Source organism: Fusarium graminearum, chromosome 1 (genome assembly GCF_000240135.3).
Source record: "Fusarium graminearum PH-1 chromosome 1, whole genome shotgun sequence".
Classification (NCBI taxonomy): Eukaryota; Fungi; Ascomycota; class Sordariomycetes; order Hypocreales; family Nectriaceae; genus Fusarium; species Fusarium graminearum.
In genome coordinates, this window is record NC_026474.1 from 4,600,971 (window position 1) to 4,622,630 (window position 21,660).

Sequence of the window (21,660 nt, forward strand, 5' to 3'; positions counted from 1 at the left end):
ATTTGTAAAGCGACGGATAGTCGCCCATGTTGAGATTGATTTTTGATATACAAACGGTCCTGGCAAGGACATTTAATCTAGTTGTACAATACAGGCTTCCTTATTTATCGTATCATGATAGCACGTATGCTTCCCCGACTACTCAAGCAGATCTCTTTTCATATTCACGCTCATGACACCCTGCACATTAACAGACCACCCTGTTTCTTCGCAAGGGCCTCTCGCGCCTCCAAAACACCCTGGGACGTCGCAACAAACAGACACTCTCCGAGATTTAGACCCGAAACAACACCACCAGACACCTTTGTCGGGAACCCCCTCGTAAGTCTGGCCAATTCTTTGATGTTGGCCGTCATGAGACGCTTCGGTGTGCTGATAGCATTGGCATTGCCGAGGACAGGCTTGCCGTCCCAGTACTTGAGGCCCAGCCACAGGCGCATCGTGGCAACGTTTTCGTTTGTGACTGTCACAGGTGGTTCAGAGATCATTTGTTCCATTGTAGGAGGCCTGGGACCGGCACGGTAGACGGCCGAGAAGAAACCAGACCGGTGCAGAGCGAGGGCGAGTTGCAGGTTGTATTTGCAGTTTTTGACGGATGTTATACCAAGACGAGCTTTAGAGGCGTTCTGGAGATGCGAACACATGTGCGCAATGTTGGTGATGGAGGGCATGGTGGGCGATTTGACCTGTCGAGAGATCTCGATGTCGACTCGAACGAATATAGATTCGGGTGACAGTCGTCGGTTCGATGTTCTGAATCCTGACGTGGACAATCCTTGTTAGTATGTTTCTTCGAGATGTCCCGTTATGAGGATTGCCGGGTTGTGATTGTCGGACTTGCCTCTGCGTATGCAATCAAGGCCTGGCAAATTAGATCGAAACGATCAATTGACTGATAGCGAAACTCTCGCCTCTGGTAGTCGTGGGCTTGAAGCGACGGTATCTCGGCCTACTTCTCGCTGGGGTCCCGTAGCGTTGTAGGACCAAAAATTCAAAGTTCTAGGATGACTAATAATCTACTCTGATAAACGCATATATTCAGGTTGGCGCATTGAGAACCATCGGTGGCAGAGTCTATATTGACGAACAGAACAACATGTAAAAGAACACAGTTTCATGCACACTAAGGTAATATTTTATAATATCTTGATAATGTACGCAGATTATGCGGATGAGAAGATCTCGCTGGCCATTGAGTAAGGTCATGGTGACCCAAAACTGCAACACCAAGGAATGAGACGACCCAATTTAACAAGTACTAATGTCGAAGTTGGGTCGAATTTTCCAGTCATAGGCAAGCCGAACTGAAAGTAAAGCATGGAGGACCAATTTATCTTTTTTAATGATCGTTTTTTTCTATATAGTACAACTTGACTTTTAACAGCCAATGCTTTTCTGCAAGTGAGCAGCAATAAATAATTTCTATGAACAGCGTGAGGAGAGCTTGTATGAAGGCGAATAAAAATCTGATAGGGTCTCGGAGTTAGGGTAGTTGTCGGATTGCTTTGAACATGGCGGATATTGACCGCCGATAACGGTAGCAAAACATTGCTGCTGAAACAATAAAGGGGCTAGCAAGCAATCCCAAGAAGCCCTGCACCAGTATCTTTCCCTGTGTGTCACTCTTATTGATGACATCCAGGTAACCCTCATTGCTGAAGCTTACACGGGAATACTTTGTTTGCCAGCCCAGCCGAGGAAAGTACACACTCATCCACTCTTCGAGATATTTCCGCAGCCTGTAGCGCTTTGACAGAACAGAGGATCGCATCTCGACATAGTTTTGTAAAGCAAGATCATTAATGGCATGGGCATCTGGTGGACGGACGGCCGAGTACTCTGCCAGTGCGAGTGCTCGTTGAAAGGCGGGCCCTGATGCGGAGGAGGATTCGCTAGAAGGGTTATTGGACTCATCGATATGACTATGCTTGTCCAAGATGGAAAAGAGGATTCGGACATCTTCCATTCCAGCGTTCATGCCTTGGCCATAGAAAGGCACCATGGCGTGAGCAGCGTCGCCAACAATGATACAAGAAGAGCCATAGTGATACGGCTTACACTTGACACTAACAAGCGGCAGGTGAGGGTTTGTGTTGAAAGATTCAACCAGCTCATCGCCAGGAATTAGATCTGTAACACCCGGGAAATGACTGTCGAAAAAGGCTGGCACACTAGCTGGGTTGCTCTCGAGGTCTGAGAAATCCTTGCTTGGCATGAAGAGCGTGCATGTGAAAGAGCCGTCCTAGTTGAGTGTTAATCAAAATGTGGAGAAAGGGTGGGAAGTGAGAATGGCGCACATCACTGGGAATGGCAATGAACATGAAATCCTTGCCTGGCCAAATATGCAAGTGATTAGGCGACATCCGGAACTTGGCCATTGGATCGGCTGTGTTGTCTGTTTGGACAGGCTTGAGATGGAACTCACACCACAGAGTGTCAATGTACTCTTGGTGGTAGTTCATCCGGGTAAACTTCATAAGGTGGTAGCGAACAGCAGAATGGGCACCATCAGCGCCAATCATGAGATTAAAGGAGATGTCAATCTCCTTGTAACGAGACTCCTTGGACGCTTTTCCGTCAGCGACTTCAAACCAAGCTTTGCAAGCGCGATAGTCTGCGCCTGTAAGCTTGTGGTTGAAGAACAGCTTGACGTTGGGCATGTTGTCTAGAACATCGAGCAGTCGCTTGTTCAGACCTGCCCGATCAATAGCATGGATTGCCTACCGCGAGAGCGTCAGTTTAATATGTAAAGCGTTGAGGTAATTTTGCATACCCGTCCCTTGACATCGTAGTCTTGAGACTGCTCAAAAAGAGCTCCGGTAGGACTCCGGCCATGAATCATGCGCCCTCTCATGGGAATTGTTGTGGACATGACATGGTCAAGAAGTCCTGGCTGGCCAGCATGGCGCATAGCATTGATCCCGCGCTCAGAAATGGCGAGGTTGATGGATTTGGTGAAGTTGAGCGGGATAGTGCTGGGATCCCGGAGGTCTAGACCAGTAAGTGAATGCGCCGATGAGTATAATAACCGGACAAGAAGATTTCTCGTCGACAAAACCCAAAGAAAATGAGGACAGAACAAAACAGTTTCTGTCAAGTTTTTCGGCCGTGCGGAAGTTGATCGACTCGACAAATAAATAGGATATACCTGAAAAGTCACTTACCAGGTCGCAACTCATAAACTTCAACCTCATGTCCTCGTTGAGCAGCATACAAAGCTGCCAAAGAACCAACAGGACCAGCCCCAACAACAACGATCTTCTGAGGCTTCTCCATCTTTGATCACGAGAAGTTTTCTTTCAGGGACGAACGGAGACAGAAGGAAAAGTAAAAAAAAAAGTTCAAGGCGAGATATTCAGGTCGTCATACTAAAGAGAACCCGATTTAAGCCCCGATAGGACCGGCTGCTCAGGTTGCATCAAAGCGATAGCGGCCGGCCGGAAGCGGGGATCCACTTTATCCATCAGAAAACATTCGGCATTAATAAGAGCGCCCAGCAATCTAGATAGTCTAGTTACCATTGTAGACACATAATTGCCGCAAATATTGGAGAGAGGAAGGGTCCAGAGTTCTTTATAAGGTTTTATTATAATCCAACAAGAAGACTGGAAAAAGAAATCGTCACAATGCATATCTCAAGTACCAGACAGTCCAGGCTTCACAAGAGAGCGACAGGGCCACAAGCACAAGACACAGGACAAACTACTTCCCGTATGTTGCTTTAACACCCAGGAGCACTGGAAATATAGCTCTGTATGAGTATATTAAATGTCATTCGAGTCTTGCATTGACTTATCTTCCCCGTTATTAGACCTCTGTTATATGCTATGTTGTGCATGATTTCTCTGACGAAGAGATAAAAAAAAGGCCTATTCTAACTGACCTTTGAGGGAACGAGCCAACATTCAGTCTTTGTCAATATCATCTTCCTGTCCCTCTTCCTGTTCCTGTTCCTCTAACCCCAGAAACGTGCCCGTATAACCTCCTTTGACAAACGTCTCTAGGTAGGGTTTCGTCTTTGCTTTCTGCGTTGTAACTTCCAAATATTGCCTTGGGGTTTGTATAATGTCCTCATCTGACTTGCCATCCCAAAGAATATCCACCAGGGTGTTCGCCCTGCAAACTGCAGAGTATACTGAACGGAAAGCGTACTCATCTACTTCCTGGCCACTAGAGAGATCGGTATAGACAACCCTGAATGCCAGACGGTTGGCAGGATCTTCGTATCTGGCACTTGTTGCATAGAAGCTTGAGTGTGTTTTACCCGGAGGATAAATTGCAAAGTATTCTCTTTTACTTCGAGGTCTGGATGAAACTGTATAGGAAAACGACCAACACTAATAGGGCGTTCGTACAGACCTGCGTTTGCAGGTAGCAGGTACATGTAGGACTTTGTTTAATAATGATCCCTCTCTAGTCGCCAGTCCGAAACACCACTGATTCGCCCGCTTTTCCGTGGAGTATAGGCAATGCTCCCGATGCATCTCCTCTTTCCCAGATTTAAACACGCTAGCCAATGAATGAGTATCACTATTAGTGACGCTGTTGACTAGATCTGGATCAACGGTCATTGCCATTTCTTCGAGGCTCGTCTCGTCAGTTTTTGAAGAGCAGTGGGGATCTATTACCAAGCTTATAGAAGGGATAGTGGCGCTACCTCAGGCGAGTCTACAGCAACAGCGACTTCGACCGATGCGGTGATATCGCATAAATCTAATGGAGCCGAGCCAAGTGCTGCTTGTGTTTCTAATACCCTGAGGTCTTGGTAAAGCGGCTCGGTACGGCCCCATCCAGTCCTACATGGCATCCCGCTCAGTGGTACCCCACATCGGACACAGTCACGTGTACCCCTCCACCTCGCATCTCGAGTGACTGTTAACACAAGAACTTAAATCCACCCAAAAAAATTATCTTGTAGAAGCCCGAGGCAGGGCTAACCTGCAATCTTCTGATACCCTACAACCGATGTTTTTGGTAACACGGTTTGCTTAGAAGTCAGGCGCGTTAGCCATTACGCCACAAGGGCTGCTTTACTGCTTGTTATTGAAGATCTGCGTTTTCTCAACAATTATTATAAGAGTCTCTTCGTTCCCAAAGGACAAAGGCTAAATAAGCGTCATAGAATCTAACCAACCAACCAACCACATACCTCAATAGTATCACTTGGTTACCTACAGCACTCGGCAGCCATGGGATTATGCCTTTGTTATTACTTACTGTGATATGACAGAGAAGCCAATTAAGAACCGTAATTTATGATAATAGAAATTAGTTCCATGTCAGCCTCAAGGAAGGAGGGTACAGGTTGAACAGACACCGACGCAGCTCACCAGGCTCCCCTCTTCGCGCGATTGGCTACTATACAGACAGAACGAAATACACATCTTTCCTCTGATACACTGCGCAGTGGGTAGCAGGAAAGTTGCCCTCTCAAGTCTTGGTGTATAAAATAAATAGCCTAAAGAGTACAGTCTAAGTAGCATAAGCTGATCTACTAACTTCTTCTCTTATGCTTCCAGCGGCCAATTTTTCTGATACACTGAGGACTGCTCATCTATCCGTTTTGTCAATATCCCCCACCTTCCCAAAACAGCTCCGTTTCAACACAGCGCTGTTAGTGCTCCAATCGCATAAAATGCATAAAAGTCGTTCGAGTCCCCCCTCCGTTAGACGAGCTGCCAGTTCAGTGCCTGTAAGTGACTACCCTTATCAAGGCTTATCAAGTCGCCAAATGGGGCCGAGTCGATCTTTTGCTCTCTTCTGAAAGTTGCACCACGGTAGAGACAATTGGGAGACTACTACTTAGCGCTTCGTAGTCGCATAGTCGTTAGCAAGAAAACTTACTTCCTCTTTATACCTTGTTTGACCAGCACACTCTCTTTGCACGACGTACTCGAGCATCAACACCAACACGATGGCTACCGATGCCCCCGCCAAGCAGTGCATGGGCGCCGACTGCTCCAACGATGCCGGATCGCTACAGTGTCCGACTTGCCTGAAGCTCGGAATCAAGGACAGCTTCTTCTGTTCTCAGGAGTGCTTCAAGCGTAACTGGGTACGTGGTCGAACTGGACTGGACTTTATGCGACAGGAACACAGCTGACAATATCGCAGGGCATCCACAAGACAATGCACAAATCGCAAAGTAATATCCTCCACCACCTGAAAGCTCCGAAAGCAATCTCACCAGATCCAGCTACCGGTTACTACAACCCGTTCCCTAACTTCCCCTACTCGGGCTCTCTGCGACCTGTCTACCCTCTGTCGCCGCATCGAACTCTGCCTCAATCGATCCCCCACCCCGTGTGGTGGCAAGACGGCAACCCCAGGTATAGCCGCTCTCTCACCAACCGTAACAAGATCGAAATCCTCGACAAGGCGGGCCAGGATGCTATGCGAAAGAGCTGCAGACTTGCACGGGAGGTCCTCGATATTGCCGCTGCCGCTGCCAAGCCTGGCGTTACCACCGATTACATCGACGAGCTCGTCCACAAGGCATGCATTGAGAGAAACGTATGTATTTTTTTTTTGATTTTTTTTTGGAATATCTAGCTGCAATCTCAGCTGCTGGTGCCACCCCGCGAATACTGACAACGTGACAGTCTTACCCCTCTCCATTGAACTACAACAACTTCCCAAAGTCTTGCTGTACATCCGTCAACGAAGTCATCTGCCACGGCATTCCCGATCAACGTGTTCTCCTCGACGGTGATATCCTCAACATCGATGTTTCTTTGTATCACGAGGGATACCACGCCGACTTGAACGAGACCTACTACATTGGTGACAAGGCCAAGGCTGACCCTGATACCGTTCGCGTGGTTGAGACAGCGCGGCAGTGCTTGGATGAGTCCATCAAGGCTGTCAAGCCTGGTACATTGATCCGAGAGTTTGGCAACATTATCGAGAAGCACGCCAAGCAGCACAACTGCAGTGTTATTCGAACCTACTGTGGCCACGGAGTTGGCAAGCTTTTCCACTGCCCTCCTAACGTCCCTCACTACGCCAAGAACAAGACTGTCGGCGAGTGCAAGCCTGGTATGACTTTTACTATTGAGCCCATGATTGCTCTTGGAAAGTACAGAGATATCACCTGGCCCGATAACTGGACAAGCACTACTATTGATGGCAAGATGACTGCTCAGTTTGGTAAGTTGAACTTTGGGTGCGTGGAAGTGACACAAGCTAATATGAATTATAGAGCATACTCTTCTCGTCACAGAAGATGGTGTTGAGATTCTGACAGCGCGACAGGAGAATTCTCCCGGTGGTGCTCTACCGATGCCCGGCACCGAGAATGGCGATGCGAAGGCATAAAAAAATCTTTTACTAAATAGAAGATGTGATTTGGCATTGTCATGTTGACATAGGAGTTTGGGGATGATGATGACAGCGGTGCATTGTAAAGGCGAGCAGTGAGGCATGAAACCAAAATTGATATGTTGATAATAAACATTAAAAGGTTGGATATGAATTATTGACATCCCATGATCCAAGACTACTTGCCATACGCATGTGAAGCTACGATATCTTAGTTGGTGGATATTGTTACGGATCAGCCTTTGCTTGTTTGTTTGTTTCTACCAAGGTAGATCATCCATCGTTACATCATTATCAAGTCACAGCCCAAGTCCCCTGGGCACGGATTTAAGAGTGACGCAAATGGCACTTGCTGTCAAGTTTCGAAGCACAGAGATGGATGGCTCTCAGCCACATGCAGGCGTCCATCGGCCACGCCATCCGCCGTCAAGGGCGTTTCCAGTGCAGGGGATTCGGCCGGTAGGGCCTGGGGCTGCCAGGATCAGTTTGTCTACAGGGGATTTGGAGATTTTTTAGCTGTTCCCAATTCACAAAGTGTGCCCTGTGAGCTCTTTGCCGCTTCCATCATCGCCGCTAGCTTTAATCCTGCCTAAGCCTAATGCTGTACCTAACCTCTCCAGGTCCCTCCCCACCTCCACTATCTCCACCAGAAGTCACCACCGCTGCCACTACACTACCATCCATTGCCCGCCACCAAGATTTCTCCTCTTCACTACTTTTGTCCACTACAGTATTCCCCTCACGTTCTGACATCTGAATCCCTTCTCTGCAAGGCAACGTCGATACCAGAAGCCATCTATTTGCGATTCAACTCTTCCCCCGAGGCTTATCATCCCTCACTCCGCGCTTCGCCAGACCCTCAACTCCAGCTTGTGACAGAGCTTGCTTGACAAACAGCTAGCTGTCCTTGTCCTCGACTAACATCGTCATCCCCAACTTGACTCGACTACCCACCCATAACGTCGCCCGTTCACACTTTAGCCCAAGATGATGTCCGGAGAAGCTTGGTTGTTCCTGTTGTCGGTGCTTATCAACGCCGTCAACCTCTTCTTGCAGGTCTTCTTCACTATCATGTACAGTGACTTGGAATGGTATGTTTGCAGCGGCTCTTTCAAACACTGCTTCGGTGGTCAAACTTTGCGCCCCAGATGCGCGTATCTGAACTGCCACATGGGATGAAAGCTGATCGCCCAATTATAGTGACTACATCAACCCCATTGACCTCTGCAACCGACTCAACACCTACATTATCCCCGAGGCTGCCGTACACGGTTTCTTGACCTTCCTCTTCCTTATCAACGGATACTGGGTGCCTCTTATTCTCAACTTGCCTCTCCTTGGCTGGAACGTTAAGAAGTAAGTTACCCAGTCTTGGAACTCGAGACGAAATACTGATAAAAGTTTAGGATCGTTGACAACACCCACCTCCTCGATGCGACTGAGATCTTCCGCAAGCTCAACGTCCACAAGAAGGTACGGAAACAACTCTGGACATGCAAAAGCACAGCATTAACTCGAAATAGGAATCTTTCTTCAAGCTGGGATTCCACTTGATCATGTTCTTCTTCTACCTCTACAGCATGATTGTTGCTCTTATCCGAGACGAGTCCTCCTAAGTGGTTACTCTCTTGACTGAGTCGTGATCCGGTTATTCCCGATGTTAGGCATTGCCTACGTCAGATAGAAAAGATCGCAATGTTCATCCAACTAGTCGAGCTCGGCTGACACCCAGGGCCGAGTCGATTAGTCACGCGACGAGAAGATATGAATCTGCCACGGCAGCACATGACGAGTGGAAGATGGTATGGCATAGAATGACAGGTTTTATATATTTTTTATAAAGAGGCGGGCTTGGCGTATATATCCTGGTACCATGCCAGCTGGCGCTCTGGTTTATCACTTGACGAAGGCGGTGCATGACATGTTCTGTTGGAGACTGAGGCATCCCGATTCGGTGGTCTCACCTGTCGCCCTTCAGCCAGTGAGATAATTGATTAATGACCGAATAAAATAGCCAGTTTTTATGCTTTGGAACAGGTCTGAATTATACGTGCCATTTTGCTTCGGAAGCAGTGATGAAACTAGAGCATTAAGTCTTAAGGTACCTGAGAATTAATGTAAAAATGTCTACAGAGGTACTAAGTTACTGAATATTTGTCTATAAGTCCCCTACTCAGATTCAACATCCAAAGCTTTCAAACCTTGGTAGCTTGCGAAGTCGCTCCCGCATGCGCTATGCGATTATAGTCACGTGACCTTTAAACATTTGGAACTCACTTCCAATCTGTCGCGCTTCAATGAAGTTTGGCTACACATTGCGCATCCATCAGATAATTGCCAATACCTATCTATCTCCCAACGGGGTCGCGGAAAAATCGAGTCTATTCACCCAAGGGACAAAACCATTTAGCCACTTTGTGTGATCTTGGATCCGCTTCAAGGCTATTCATTTTCTTTATACTTGGTCTAGGCCTACCTGCTTTTCATCATGGCGGACTTTGGGGAGTATCCGCCAAATATGGCGCCCCAGGACGCGCTCATCGTTCGAGAGCAAGCTGAACCCGATCATGCCGTGGTTCCCTTTACGGCCGAAGACCTGTCGCGTCCCAAGGCTGGCCCTCTGAACCCATTCAAGGACGAGAGCAATGTTTTGAAGCGAAAGAGCGTCCCAACCGGACACGCAGAGGAGACCTTTTTGAGCGAGCACACATTCCGAAGCAAGCACCGCGCTATCGAGCGCCTGGGGGGTCGTCCCGAGCGACAGTATCAGACAAACGCAGAACTGAAGGCCGAGGCTGCGAGAATACGGGCTGGACGTGAAGACAAGGGCAGCGCAATCATCGCAGAAGGCCCTGGCTCATATGTTGGACCCTGGGCGCGATACAAGAAGGCCGAGTACGAGATTGTGGCAGAGGATGAGGAACTGGCGAGCGATGAAGAATATGAGATTGTGGAAGAGGAGGAGGAGGTCGTTGAGAGTGGCACAATCGTCAAGGCACCAACCAAGGCGCTAGAACAAAGGAAAGAGGCGGAAAATATGGGAGACGAGAGAACCGAGTTCCACGGGTCTGCCGAAACCGACTACCAAGGCAGGACTTATATGCACGTTCCCCAGGACCTAGGTATCGACCTCCGCAAGGAAGTGGGAAGCGTTACCAATTACATCCCGAGGAAGCAGATCCATTCTTGGAAGAACCACAACAAAGCAGTTACTGCGCTACAATTCTTCCCTACTTCAGGACATTTGCTTCTGTCAGCCAGCGCCGACACCACCGTCAAGATATTCGACATGTACCACGACAGGGAACTACTACGAACTTACCACGGCCATTCAAAGGCTCTGTCGGATATTTGCTTCAACACGTCAGGCACTCAATTCTTATCTTCATCATACGATCGCATGATCAAGCTTTGGGACACAGAGACAGGTGTGTGCGTCAACAAGTTCACAACCGGAAAGACGCCCCATGTCATCAAGTTCAACCCTGGCCCCGAGCATGCCAACGAGTTTCTGGCTGGTATGTCGGACAAGAAGATTGTTCAGTTCGATATCCGAACCAAGGAAGTTGTGCAAGAGTACGATCACCACTTGGCAGCCATCAACACTATCACCTTTGTCGATGACAACCGACGCTTCATGACAACTTCTGACGACAAGTCTCTCCGAGCTTGGGACTACGGCATCCCCGTCCCAATCAAGTACATTGCTGAGCCAGACATGTATCCCATGACCCGCGCGGCTCCTCACCCAAGTGGCAAATATGTCGCATACCAAAGCTCCGACAACCAGATCCTGGTCTACGGCGCAAACGACAAGTTCCGTCAAAATAGAAAGAAGAGTTACCGCGGTCATAACAACGCGGGTCTGGGTATCGACTTAGACTGCAGTCCCGATGGCCAGTTCCTTGCTTCAGGTGACTCTGGCGGTTACGTATGCTTCTGGGACTGGAAGACGTGCAAGATGTACCACAAGCTCAAGGCTGGCAACCAAGCCATCACCAGCGTCAAATGGCATCCTCAAGAGACGAGCAAGGTCGTCACGGCGGGTATGGATGGTGAGATTCGATACTGGGATTAGAGGTTGTCAGGGTTAGGATTAATGGATGTTGTTTGCATGGCACGGCGTTTAGGACAGACAAGAGATCAAAATAAATATAATCTGCTGAAATACTACCTATCACTTTTGATACGATACAGATGTTTTATTGCTCGTTTCCGTGAGAATGTGTCCTATTGGTATTGATCTATTATTGACCCCTTATCTATAGTGATATGGTTGTATTCGCAGTATGCCTTCCTATCGTCCTGTAACCATCTAAATATGTCCGAGTATCCTTTTGGTTGCCCTCGTTCCATTCTTTATGTAACACTGACCATAAAGAGCTTCGCGGTTAGACCAGGTGTACCTAATGGCCCCCGAGCTTAGGTCGAGACGCCAGTATAGCAAGGTATTATCTCGCTCATTATTCACGATGTATTTTAATTATATGCTAGAGTATAGCTTTTTATTTCTGACTAAATATTGATAAATAAGATCGCTTTATCCTGGCGTAAACATATGCGGCAAATTGTAATGCAGTTAAGTAGTCTCATAATGAGAATGATACTGGTAGGAGTCCTCTGAGAACTAAAGTAAGGCAATCTATAAGACTTTATATAGGTACTATATTAAACATTTTCATAGTAATTAAGCGCATTTAATGCATTCTTAAGATTAGTAAGAATAAGTCGAGAAAGGGTTGCATCTTATAGAAGTTAGAAGCGACACAGCTCTCTCTAAGTCTCTAATATCAATAATTATCACTTCAATAAACCCGAAGCGTATTATCAGTCATAATTATCGTAGACCTATGGATAAAAGCAATCTTCAATTTAACCCAGCTTTTTAAGACTGCCCGAAGCTGTAACTCCCCCGTGATACAAAAAGCAGGTCGAGTACCTGTGTCCTACCATTGACATTCCTCTCGCTCCTTCAACTCCCAGTCCGAGAGCCCAGGACATCCCCCGCAACTACACTGGAATCCATATCTATCATAAAGTGCCATAGGGCTCAGGGTATCATACGTAATAGTAAGTTCCTTGCCAGCTTCAATACTCTTCGCTTGGATGGTCATCTTGAGATTTCCATCGGCGTGGTTGTAGTGCCATTTGACACTATTCATCGGCTCACAGGCGTGGTTGAACCGAGAAGCGATTGGGAACAGACCTGCTTCATCGTAGCAACGGCCTTTCGATGGGTTGGCAGTTGAGAAGCTAGTAGTTGAATCAGTATGTGTATAGCTCGCACGCAATACTCAGTACTCAACTCACGCGTTTGTCTTCCAGATCAATACTTCTACTGGATAGGCTGCATGGAAGTTATTGTTTGCATGGAGGCTGTAAGCCACCTCTTGCAGCGGCTTGCTCAAGCTGGCGAACCCATCAAAGAGGGTCAGGTTGGTGGCCGTGAAGAGTGGCTTTTCCAAGAGGATCTGATCCCCTTCTTTGAGCTCTCGAACTGCGAAAGCACCCCATCCTGCGAGATCCGATCGCCTGACTTGGAAGTATTCGTTCTCGAATATGACAGTGGCTTCTGTGGGCTTCAGGGGCAGTGAGGCTACTTTTGTGTGAACGTACTCATCGGCATCGGGAGTATTCATGTCGCCAGCTCCAAGATCGCAAGTATCGATACCATTCTTATTGAGAGGGTCGCAATAGTTTGCTGTTTTGGGAAGAAAACTATCGAAGTCGAGTTAGTATTATTTAGTATTCCCATGCTGGTAAGCAGTGGTCGTACTCCTCGGTAGTTTCGTGCTCACAGTCCTCATCGTCGGAAGAGAACTCCAAATCAGAAGTAGAGTCGAGATCAGATCCTGATGTCCCGCCGTATTCAATCACGACAGAATCGAGTGAATCAGAAAGCCGAGTTTCCGGTGATTCACTTTGTCGGGTAACAAAAGTTTCGTTTGAGACAAGCGCAGTCACAGGTTTGGGGTTTTGATGATTGTTAGTGCACTAAGAGAGTCGGTTAATCGTCGTTGGAGTTGATCATAATGGAGTTTGCACCTTTGTCTCCTGATTGTTACTAGTGATGACGCGATCACGGTTCTTGTCTGACTGCACATTCAGCAGAGGACCATTTGTCGAAGTGTTGGTGATAGGTACGGTTGCTGAGACCGGAGTGTGAACTGGCTCTTCAGGAGGTGGTCCATCTTTTTCATCCATCTTGATGAGATCTAAGATGTTAAGCGACGATGAAGACACTAATAGATAACCGAAAGCTGAGACGACTGTAATATATGATTGTGCGAGTGGAAGCGAAGAAAGGACAGGGAATTACTGCTTGGAGGCAGAGTCTTGAATGCCTTTATAGGTAACCTTGGCGGCGACTGTGATTCACGATCGCCATGAGCAGTTGTCTGAGCAAGTGCTCAATTGACTAGTAGCTACTTATGTATATGATAAATCAATAAAGAACATCTTTAGAATGTCGCTTTTGGCAAAATGCCACTATTTAACAAATAGCAGCGAAGCAATCAACAAAGAACACTAAGTCTATGCCCTTGACTATTCTTACTGCTAAAACATTTTCTCTTTCACTGCTCCTATATGATAACTCCGATCAGCTTGTTTAAGTACTAAATGTAAAAGAAAAAGGGCAAGGCTAAAATGATATGATTTATACCTGAGAACGCATAAGATCAGATCGCGATATATAGCTTACACCTCTGATGCGGTCGATATTTTAAAATACAATATCTATACGGTTACTGAAAAGGGTGGTATTAATTATCAAACTGCCGGAGTCAAGCGAATGCACAGTTGATAATACTATACTTACTCAGATTGCACGACTATACTATTTTGCAATATAAGTCCTAAATTATTACATCTTCATAATATTCTATGAAAATACCGAATTACCATCACAATATCTGTGTTTAAATAAGAAAGCAGATCAAATCAAACATGCCAAAGCATCTCGATGATTGACCCGAACCCACTGCTTCAGATACAGACACTGTTATATTCCTCCATCGCTGGCCAAGCTGGTGCCCATGCTTCTTCAATAAGCTAACGGGTTTGTCCGATGCATAGTTGGTGTCTCCATAGACGTGCATGACCGCGTCGTCCAAGTGTCTATATCGCTCAGATACCCTAATGCAACAGGGTATAAGCAGCAGCTAGGCTCGAGAAGAAAGCCGGTCAAGTCATTACCACTTCTTCTTTGGTCGCAACGGACAGGTGGAAGAACAGTCTGGGCAACGCAGGCACTCGGGTTTCTGCCACACTCTCCGACAACCACAGACCCAGAGGTTCTGGCCTGTCTTTGTTTCAAGACAATCAGAGGGTTGATGAAGTCCAGTATTGATCCCGCATTCGATACAGAATCGGCGCAGCTCCGCAGGCTTGTCCTCAGGTCCTGGCAGCCGACCCGATACGACTCGACCCTGTGGGTCGAAATATGCTATTGTAGCTTGGAGAACGTCGAAGTGTTCCGGGGCTCGGACACGAAAGCAATAGTAACATTCGGAGTTTCCGGGTTGGTGTTTATTTCTTGTCTCGCTGGACCGATGCTGTGGGAAGTCCTTCGCTGCTCTCATAATAAATGAAAACTTGTCCAGCGGACTTGCTATTGTCTGAGGGACTACTGAACGATGAAAGTGTTGGTTCACCATAGAAAGAAAGATGAGAGACTGATAGTCCAGATGTGACAAGATGATATCCCTAACTTCGGCGGGAAGACGCTCTATCATTGAAACTCTGGTGGCATGAGGAGGTCGAAGTTGCCAGATTGGTCGACTAGTGGAGCGTTCTCGAGTTTGATACGAGGGACGGTCCAGCTCACGACCAAACGCTGGGCCGATTAAGCCAGCATGATGCCTGGGCATTAAAAGCATGGTGGATGAAATGATTGTTGATGGAAGTGTTGGTGGTCTCGATAAGCTTCTGTGGGAGCGGTGCGGTTTCTATAAGTGACCAACCAAGAATAAAAATGGACAAAGGAGTGTATGACACCCTCCCGTTCTTATACCAGTCTAAATCATGCATGCCTCCAAGAGCAAACAAACTGCTACAACTCCCGCATTCTCATGGCCGACATAAGTTGAGGGGCAAGGATGATCTAGTGTGCCCTTGACCTAGTCAGTATCATTTCAATTGCTGTAGCTGTTGGTTCCCTTTCAAGGTTAAGACAGGCAAGGCAGCCCGTCCGTCGGTTGGGCACAAGTAATCTTTCCCTTTGCTACCATGATTGTTACCTCCCAACATCGTTAACCGTTGATCAGCAGTGGAAGGAGTATCAACAACCATTGCCGTAGCCAAGGCTGTTTCCACATGGACTAAGATGTCGGATCCGCCTTTATGTTTGCTTGTCTCACACGCGTGAGCTGAAGCAAGCCACTTTCTGCAAGGAAACTAGACATGCTATTCTTCAAAACAGCTGCAGAAAAAAGTGCATGATGTGTGTGGCCCAACATATTGCAGGCCATATACCACCTAATCTTGCTGTTCTCTAGCCGAAAGAATCCTGGCAATACACCTCTGCATGCGATTTAGTAACAGGGCGATTCGATCAGTGTGTTCGTGTTGCAGAGATCGATTTAACCCTGATCAAAGACGAATAGGCGAGGCAACAAGCGAAGCCAAACAACAAACCAGGGCCGAGGCGAGGACGAGAGACGAGGAAAGGATTGGGCTGGGTGGGCGGCCGCATCCTGTCTAAGTGTTTGATGATTGGTAAATGCCCACATAGCTGCAGCGGAAAGGGTCCCCGTCGAAAGCCTCTCTGTCATGTGAATGGAAAGCTCATGTGGACCACGCAGAATTATCACCACGATACCAAACTGTCGGGTCAAGCTAGTGCCGTTGAAGCCTTGTTCGCCTGCGGGTGCGTCCAACACACGGTGAGATATCACACTCTTCCCTGCAAGTCGCAATTTTGGGAGTCTCGCCTGCAATCCTTTGGTCGCTTGCCATGATGCCAACACAAAAACCCGCCGATCATTGCCTCCGCACCGCAGAACCGACTCGAATCTGTATTGCATACTGGGATCAAGCATCGACTTTGCTTGTTTGATAGATCATCTTATGCCAGCCACAACTCACTCTGACCCGAGCTATATCCCAACTCCTGTTGAAGAGAACTGAAAATAACGGCCTTGGCACACGACAAGTTGTTCTCTCTCTCTTAGTACCCAGTGAGGGGAGAGGACTTTAAGTGTGCACCATTCATCATCTCACAGGTGTTGCTTCGCATTTCTTTGTGTTCCTTCGCATGAGAGAATTCTTGCAAGATCGTCATCTCTTTTCGTACCACTCCGTACCTCAACTGCTATAGCAAACAGTCTTTCGAGTCAGGCTGTAAGCAGGCCAAAGTGAACGCCTTTTCCGGAATTTGGGCACTTCCTCCCAGGGTATCAGACACATTCGTGGACCGGAAAACAACCAAACATTCCGCCTTTCTCCGTACAAGTGTACCTGTGCCGCTGAGCTCGTTTGCGAGCAAATAGCATGTACAAAAAAACAAGACATGTTCGGAAAGCTGTCCTATTAGGGCCTGCTTGTCGCAATCAAAATCTCTACATTGCTAACAGACTATTAGCAAATTGTGAAGGCGTTGTGATCCGGTCGCTTCTGTGATCAGCTTGCTGCTGAATGATGTCTCGATTCGGAGCCCTGCATCCAAGTCAACTCTGTTGGTCCTCTTTTGGGGTTCCAATTGATTGACAGGATGGGTGTATTTTCAAGATTAATATCCAGCCCCATAGGCACATTAGATGAGCAAAAACACAAGCAGGCTGATTCAACCTTATTCATATTGAAATGAACATGGCCATCTATCATCTTGTATAGAGTACTTGAGTCATCGTTGGCGTAGGGTCAAACATGAACTTGTGGAAAATGCTGACGATGCCCTCAATTTCAATCCGATGAGAACGAGTAAGGCATTGCTCGCTAATCTGAAGTATTCCAAAGTAACAACAGTGTGCATGCTATCACAAAAGATGCTTGTTTGGCTTTGGTTAGCAAAAGAAAAGTTAATGCTGATCGTCAATTGTTTCATTTCCTAGTGCCACTTGGATGGACCAAAGGTACTCCAGGCGGGGCCAAGTAAATTGAACATGACATTCGATCTGAGAACACTACCAAAATCATGTGCTTTTCTGGATTGGCGGTCGTATTTGACTTGAAGAGTAATTGCTAGAGGCGGGAGCTGTGTGGCAAGCATCCAATGTTTGCGGGATACTGATGATGGAAGCAAAGCCCCTGCGAAATGGGTGGGAACTGTTCTTTGGGGCAATTAAGCATGAGCAATGCCATGCCATGCCTAGCATGCCACACACAAAGGGTTCATCTGATTATGCGCTGGCAGGATTTGGCCCAAGTCTTCAACACAGCCTCATGCCAACTTGGAATGCCATCCAGTAACTCCACAATCTCACCCGTAGATCCCGACAAAGACCCTGTTTCAGGAACTACCACGATCAGGGGTTCCGCGCTTAAACGTCATAATAATTCCTTTGTGTTCCGTTCCAGTCATTCTTTGAACCCTTGATTTGACTTCTTTTGTCTTTTGGTGATGCCTTCCATCTTTTCTCCCTATATACCAGACGCTCATTAAATCTGTTCTTGTTTTCATCATGTCGTTGTTTGAAGAGGCCAACTGCGATCGAAACGCGACCGCTCCCACAGCCAGCGACGCGGGCGTCGCAGGCGCTGGTGTAAGATTGGAATTGGGAGCCTAGGGAGGCGCAAACAGCTAACAGAACTCAACAGATCCTCTTGTCCTTTATGATTACAGCGTTGCTCGCCGTCATCTTATCGAGTAGTGTCATCTTCGCCGAGATGCGAGGCAAAGAGTCTGTCATCCGAAGGAAGTTGCTCAACGGCTACAGCGACTCTCAGATTATGCAGGGAATTGGCATCCAGAGTGTTGGGCTCGCCAAGATGAACAGTCTCGTGCCGTATCATTTCTTCCTCATCTGGATGCTGTCGCTCCTTTCCATGGCGACCCACAACACAACACTGCTGGCCCTCAAGCAAGATTACCGCCGCGACTGGGTGATTCGATGGATGCGACAGTTCCTTATGTTCGTCAACTTGGCGCTGTCTTGCGTCTCCGGTGTGTTTGTTCTTGAGGGCGTTTCGAAAGGCTTGGATGATAAGACACTGCCAGTCTCATGCGTGTGGAAAGTTGATGGTACAGGAGCTGCGTCTATGGCTGGACTGTCTTATGTTGGGACAATCGTCGTCATCGCCGGCAACTGCATCGTCTTTGGTCTGGCTACTTGGTACCTCCACAGCAAACAGCAGAGGTTCTACAAGGCTATCCAGATTGCCGGGTTGGTTTTGATGACAGCCATCGCTGTTGGCGCAGCTGTTCGAATCATTCTGCTGTCCCAAGCATTTGGCCATCCATCCATCGAGCTGAAAGACCAGGGCGAGACAGTCTGGAGTTTCGGACAGCTTCTCTCCATGCTCCTTCTCATCCTTCCACTGGTAAACGTCATCGAGATTTACCGTGGAGAAATGAAAATGGCAAGACCTGTTCAAGATGAGCGAGCAAAAGTTTACGACGGCGAATTGCAGGACAACCCGCAAGGGTCGCGAAAAAATCTTTTTCAAAAATAGAGGGTAAACTGACACCTACCTAGATATGAGTTTGGCTAGAAATATGAGCTTATGCGGCGATATTGTTTTGTTGGCATCCATGCTGAGATTGAGTGGCATGCACTGAATGTGACTTTTGTCCCTTCCTTGTTCTTCTTTGGAAGCCAAACTGTTTTCCCATATCGTAGGTACCTACTTAAAAATCTGAGATGCAATTCAACAACCCATGGATTGTACCTGTCTCCGAATGTACACTTGCCCGTATATATCTCGTCCCTTTCGAGAAACGTCGACCTTGAACTACCAACACACCACAACTTCATATCACTTCACTGCATCACTCGCATCATCACGAAAGGCAATACATCTATACCATCAACTCCAACTTGTCCAAGAATCCATTAACATCATGTCTTGGATACAACGAAGGATTCGCCAAACAACTCGTCTCCTTAATTATACATGTCTAGCAGTGACAATCTTGGAGTGCATATTACTTTGCTCAAGAGGAATTGCCACAATGGTCCCGGTAGTCACGAAGATCGCACACAATGTAAGGTACCAACACCTAAAGGTCTTACGAAACCTGGGCGAGTTCAAATCCATAAGGTTTGAGCAAAGTCCGACCAGCTACCGTTCGGTCCTGCATTCTGAAATACCATACATTACGATGACATCCTCAATTGCAACCGCAGGAGCAAGCTCCGCGATAGCTTCGTTAGCCATCAAATCCGACTTTGCAACTGTTGCTCGCAAAAATGGGGTCGACGAAACCAGCATCGGAGACTACGAGTTGGTGGTCAAAGAGTATATTCATCCCCCTCAAAACTCCCCTATCAGAATACTTGAGGTTGGGATGGGCTGCCGTCAGGTAATTGCTTCGCTGTGCATGTTGTTGGCTGTTGGCTAACATGTTATGATAGACCCCCGCAATCAAAAATTTGTACAGAACATGGCAAGAATATTTGCCCACGTCTTGTGAACTGTTTTCGATCGAGAGCAACTCGGCTTGCACAGACTTAGGGGCAGCGCAATTGGAGGGGAAATTCGACATCATAATCGACAGTGGCTTCCACACATTGGAGTATCAGATCCAGGCCCTCAAAGCTTTTTGGAAACATGTTTCGCCAGGTGGTGTTTACGTGTTAATGTCAACGACACCACCAACTTCGAAGGATTTGCATACTCTTCTCACCAATGTGGCTTCGACTCCACCAAAGGAAAGTATCAGTTCTGAATTGAAAAGTATCCATTGTGGAGAAAGAGTCTGTGTCCTGATGAAGGATTTATCAGAGGACGAGTTTAGTTATTTGGGGTTGGGTTGGGAATGATCTTTTCAGCTCCCAGGTTCCAGTCACATACACTTTAGCACACAACAGCGAATCACAGCGTTTTATACAAATGATTAACATGTTTTGTATTGTTTCTAAGTATCGCATTGCATTATCGTTGAATTCATTTATTGGACAACACACTTGGCGGGCAGGCCACAGGGGCCCTCCTTGACCTCCTTGAGTTCTTGTGGTCCCTTGTTGTCCGTCTTTGGTGCAACATCTTTCTCAGCCTCGGTAGGCTTGGTGTTCTCGGACACCGGTGGTGCAACCTTGGCTTGGCTGCTGCCATGCAGTCAACCAGTGAACTTGGCGACGGTCTGGTAGAAGTGCTCTCCCTGGACCTGAGCGAGCTCAAGCTCCTTGGCCGAGGGTTGACGGGAACCGTCAGCACCAGCGAAGGTGCCGGCACCCCAGGCGCTGCCACCGCGGACCTCGGAGAGATCAGTCAGGGTGCCGAAAGCCTTGGCGTAACCGAAGGGAACGTAGATGATGCCGTGGTGGGTGAGGGTAGAGATGGCGTTCTGAGCAGTGGTCTCCTGACCACCACCCTGGGAAGCGGTAGAGACGAAGATACCGGCCATCTTGCCCCAGAAACCACCGGAAGCCCACTGCTTGCCGGTCTGGTCCCAGAAAGCCTTCCACTGGGCGGGGAAGTTTCCGTAACGGGTGGGGATACCAAGGAGGAAGGCATCGTAGCTCTCAAGGATGGAGGGGTCGTTGAGAGTAGGGACGTCGGTGGCCTTGGGAGGAGCGTGCATCTTGGCGAGAACCTCCTCGGGGAGGGTCTCGGGGACCTGGAAGAGGTCGGCGGTACCGCCAGCCTTTTCAATGCCGGCCTTCTCAGCCTCGGCCAGCTGCTTGATGTGGCCGTACATGGAGTACTGGAGAAGATGTTAGTGACTGATCTGTGGTGGTCATGGCTGATGGTGGTCATGGCTGATGGTGGTCATGGCTGATGGTGGTCATGGCTGATGGTGATTTGTGTAAATGGAATACATCCAACAGAGCACTGCGATGTATGGCAAAGTCCAACGTCTCACAGGAGTAACAGAGGATATCATGTAGAGACAAGGATGGCGGGGCTGGGAATAACAAGGTGGAGGGGTAAACATACGTAGACGATAGCGATCTTGGGAGCCATTGTGAATGATTTGTGGGGGTATCTTGGGGGTATCAAAGTAAAGAAGCAAAGACAAGTAGTTTGATGAGGATGGAATAGATGGAAAAAAGAGATGGGAATACGAGAAGAGGGGAGCTCGTCTTATAGCTAGAGGGGACCTGGTGAGCTTTTGGGCTGGACCTGGGGGTGGAAGCTTCTACATCGAAGACGGTCTTTCGATATCCACTGTAGGTACGTATACGTGTTAGTTTGAATAGGAAGGGAACCGGTCGCTCATGATATCATTGGTGCAAC

General features: G+C 47.7%; 11 protein-coding genes across 11 annotated transcripts; 5 read left to right on the forward strand and 6 right to left on the reverse strand.

The window, feature by feature from the left end:
- Positions 1-92: 92 nt before the first annotated feature.
- FGSG_01394 (uncharacterized protein) lies at positions 93-919 on the reverse strand. The gene is made up of 2 exons (XM_011318888.1): positions 842-919; positions 93-760 (listed from the first exon to the last, which is right to left on the reverse strand). The coding sequence occupies exon 2, from the start codon at positions 669-671 to the stop codon at positions 171-173; it is 501 nt and encodes a 166-aa protein (XP_011317190.1). The 5' UTR covers positions 672-760; positions 842-919; the 3' UTR covers positions 93-170.
- A 564-nt stretch (positions 920-1,483) lies between these two features.
- FGSG_01395 (uncharacterized protein) lies at positions 1,484-3,276 on the reverse strand (the record flags this gene model as incomplete). The annotated part of the gene is made up of 4 exons (XM_011318889.1): positions 1,484-2,242; positions 2,298-2,720; positions 2,774-2,991; positions 3,165-3,276. The coding sequence occupies 4 exons, from the start codon at positions 3,274-3,276 to the stop codon at positions 1,484-1,486; spliced, it is 1,512 nt and encodes a 503-aa protein (XP_011317191.1).
- Positions 3,277-3,905: 629 nt separating this feature from the next.
- Positions 3,906-4,384, reverse strand: FGSG_01396 (uncharacterized protein; the record flags this gene model as incomplete). Its single annotated transcript, XM_011318890.1, has 2 exons — positions 3,906-4,315; positions 4,360-4,384. The coding sequence occupies 2 exons, from the start codon at positions 4,382-4,384 to the stop codon at positions 3,906-3,908; spliced, it is 435 nt and encodes a 144-aa protein (XP_011317192.1).
- Positions 4,385-5,914: 1,530 nt separating this feature from the next.
- On the forward strand, positions 5,915-7,317 carry FGSG_01397 (methionine aminopeptidase 1 precursor; the record flags this gene model as incomplete). Its single annotated transcript, XM_011318891.1, has 4 exons — positions 5,915-6,055; positions 6,115-6,513; positions 6,603-7,149; positions 7,202-7,317. The coding sequence occupies 4 exons, from the start codon at positions 5,915-5,917 to the stop codon at positions 7,315-7,317; spliced, it is 1,203 nt and encodes a 400-aa protein (XP_011317193.1).
- Positions 7,318-7,722: 405 nt separating this feature from the next.
- On the forward strand, positions 7,723-9,443 carry FGSG_01398 (uncharacterized protein). Its single transcript, XM_011318892.1, has 4 exons — positions 7,723-8,411; positions 8,521-8,676; positions 8,727-8,793; positions 8,844-9,443. Exons 1-4 carry the CDS (start codon positions 8,308-8,310, stop codon positions 8,934-8,936), a joined length of 420 nt encoding a protein of 139 aa, XP_011317194.1. The 5' UTR covers positions 7,723-8,307; the 3' UTR covers positions 8,937-9,443.
- A 231-nt stretch (positions 9,444-9,674) lies between these two features.
- On the forward strand, positions 9,675-11,522 carry FGSG_01399 (uncharacterized protein). The gene has a single exon (XM_011318893.1). It carries the CDS (start codon positions 9,809-9,811, stop codon positions 11,396-11,398), a length of 1,590 nt encoding a protein of 529 aa, XP_011317195.1. The 5' UTR covers positions 9,675-9,808; the 3' UTR covers positions 11,399-11,522.
- Positions 11,523-12,266: 744 nt separating this feature from the next.
- Positions 12,267-12,959, reverse strand: FGSG_01400 (uncharacterized protein; the record flags this gene model as incomplete). Its single annotated transcript, XM_011318894.1, has 2 exons — positions 12,267-12,573; positions 12,631-12,959. The coding sequence occupies 2 exons, from the start codon at positions 12,957-12,959 to the stop codon at positions 12,267-12,269; spliced, it is 636 nt and encodes a 211-aa protein (XP_011317196.1).
- A 1,085-nt stretch (positions 12,960-14,044) lies between these two features.
- Positions 14,045-15,200, reverse strand: FGSG_01401 (uncharacterized protein; the record flags this gene model as incomplete). The annotated part of the gene is made up of 5 exons (XM_011318895.1): positions 14,045-14,069; positions 14,141-14,153; positions 14,224-14,234; positions 14,320-14,457; positions 14,518-15,200. The coding sequence occupies 5 exons, from the start codon at positions 15,198-15,200 to the stop codon at positions 14,045-14,047; spliced, it is 870 nt and encodes a 289-aa protein (XP_011317197.1).
- A 2,619-nt stretch (positions 15,201-17,819) lies between these two features.
- FGSG_01402 (uncharacterized protein) lies at positions 17,820-18,993 on the forward strand. Its single transcript, XM_011318896.1, has 2 exons — positions 17,820-18,023; positions 18,079-18,993. The coding sequence occupies exons 1-2, from the start codon at positions 17,943-17,945 to the stop codon at positions 18,931-18,933; spliced, it is 936 nt and encodes a 311-aa protein (XP_011317198.1). The 5' UTR covers positions 17,820-17,942; the 3' UTR covers positions 18,934-18,993.
- A 439-nt stretch (positions 18,994-19,432) lies between these two features.
- On the forward strand, positions 19,433-20,243 carry FGSG_11943 (uncharacterized protein; the record flags this gene model as incomplete). Its single annotated transcript, XM_011318897.1, has 2 exons — positions 19,433-19,783; positions 19,836-20,243. 2 exons carry the CDS (start codon positions 19,433-19,435, stop codon positions 20,241-20,243), a joined length of 759 nt encoding a protein of 252 aa, XP_011317199.1.
- Positions 19,791-21,489, reverse strand: FGSG_01403 (uncharacterized protein). The gene is made up of 2 exons (XM_011318898.1): positions 21,361-21,489; positions 19,791-21,127 (listed from the first exon to the last, which is right to left on the reverse strand). The coding sequence occupies exons 1-2, from the start codon at positions 21,385-21,387 to the stop codon at positions 20,540-20,542; spliced, it is 615 nt and encodes a 204-aa protein (XP_011317200.1). The 5' UTR covers positions 21,388-21,489; the 3' UTR covers positions 19,791-20,539.
- Between the last annotated feature and the right edge of the window lie 171 nt (positions 21,490-21,660).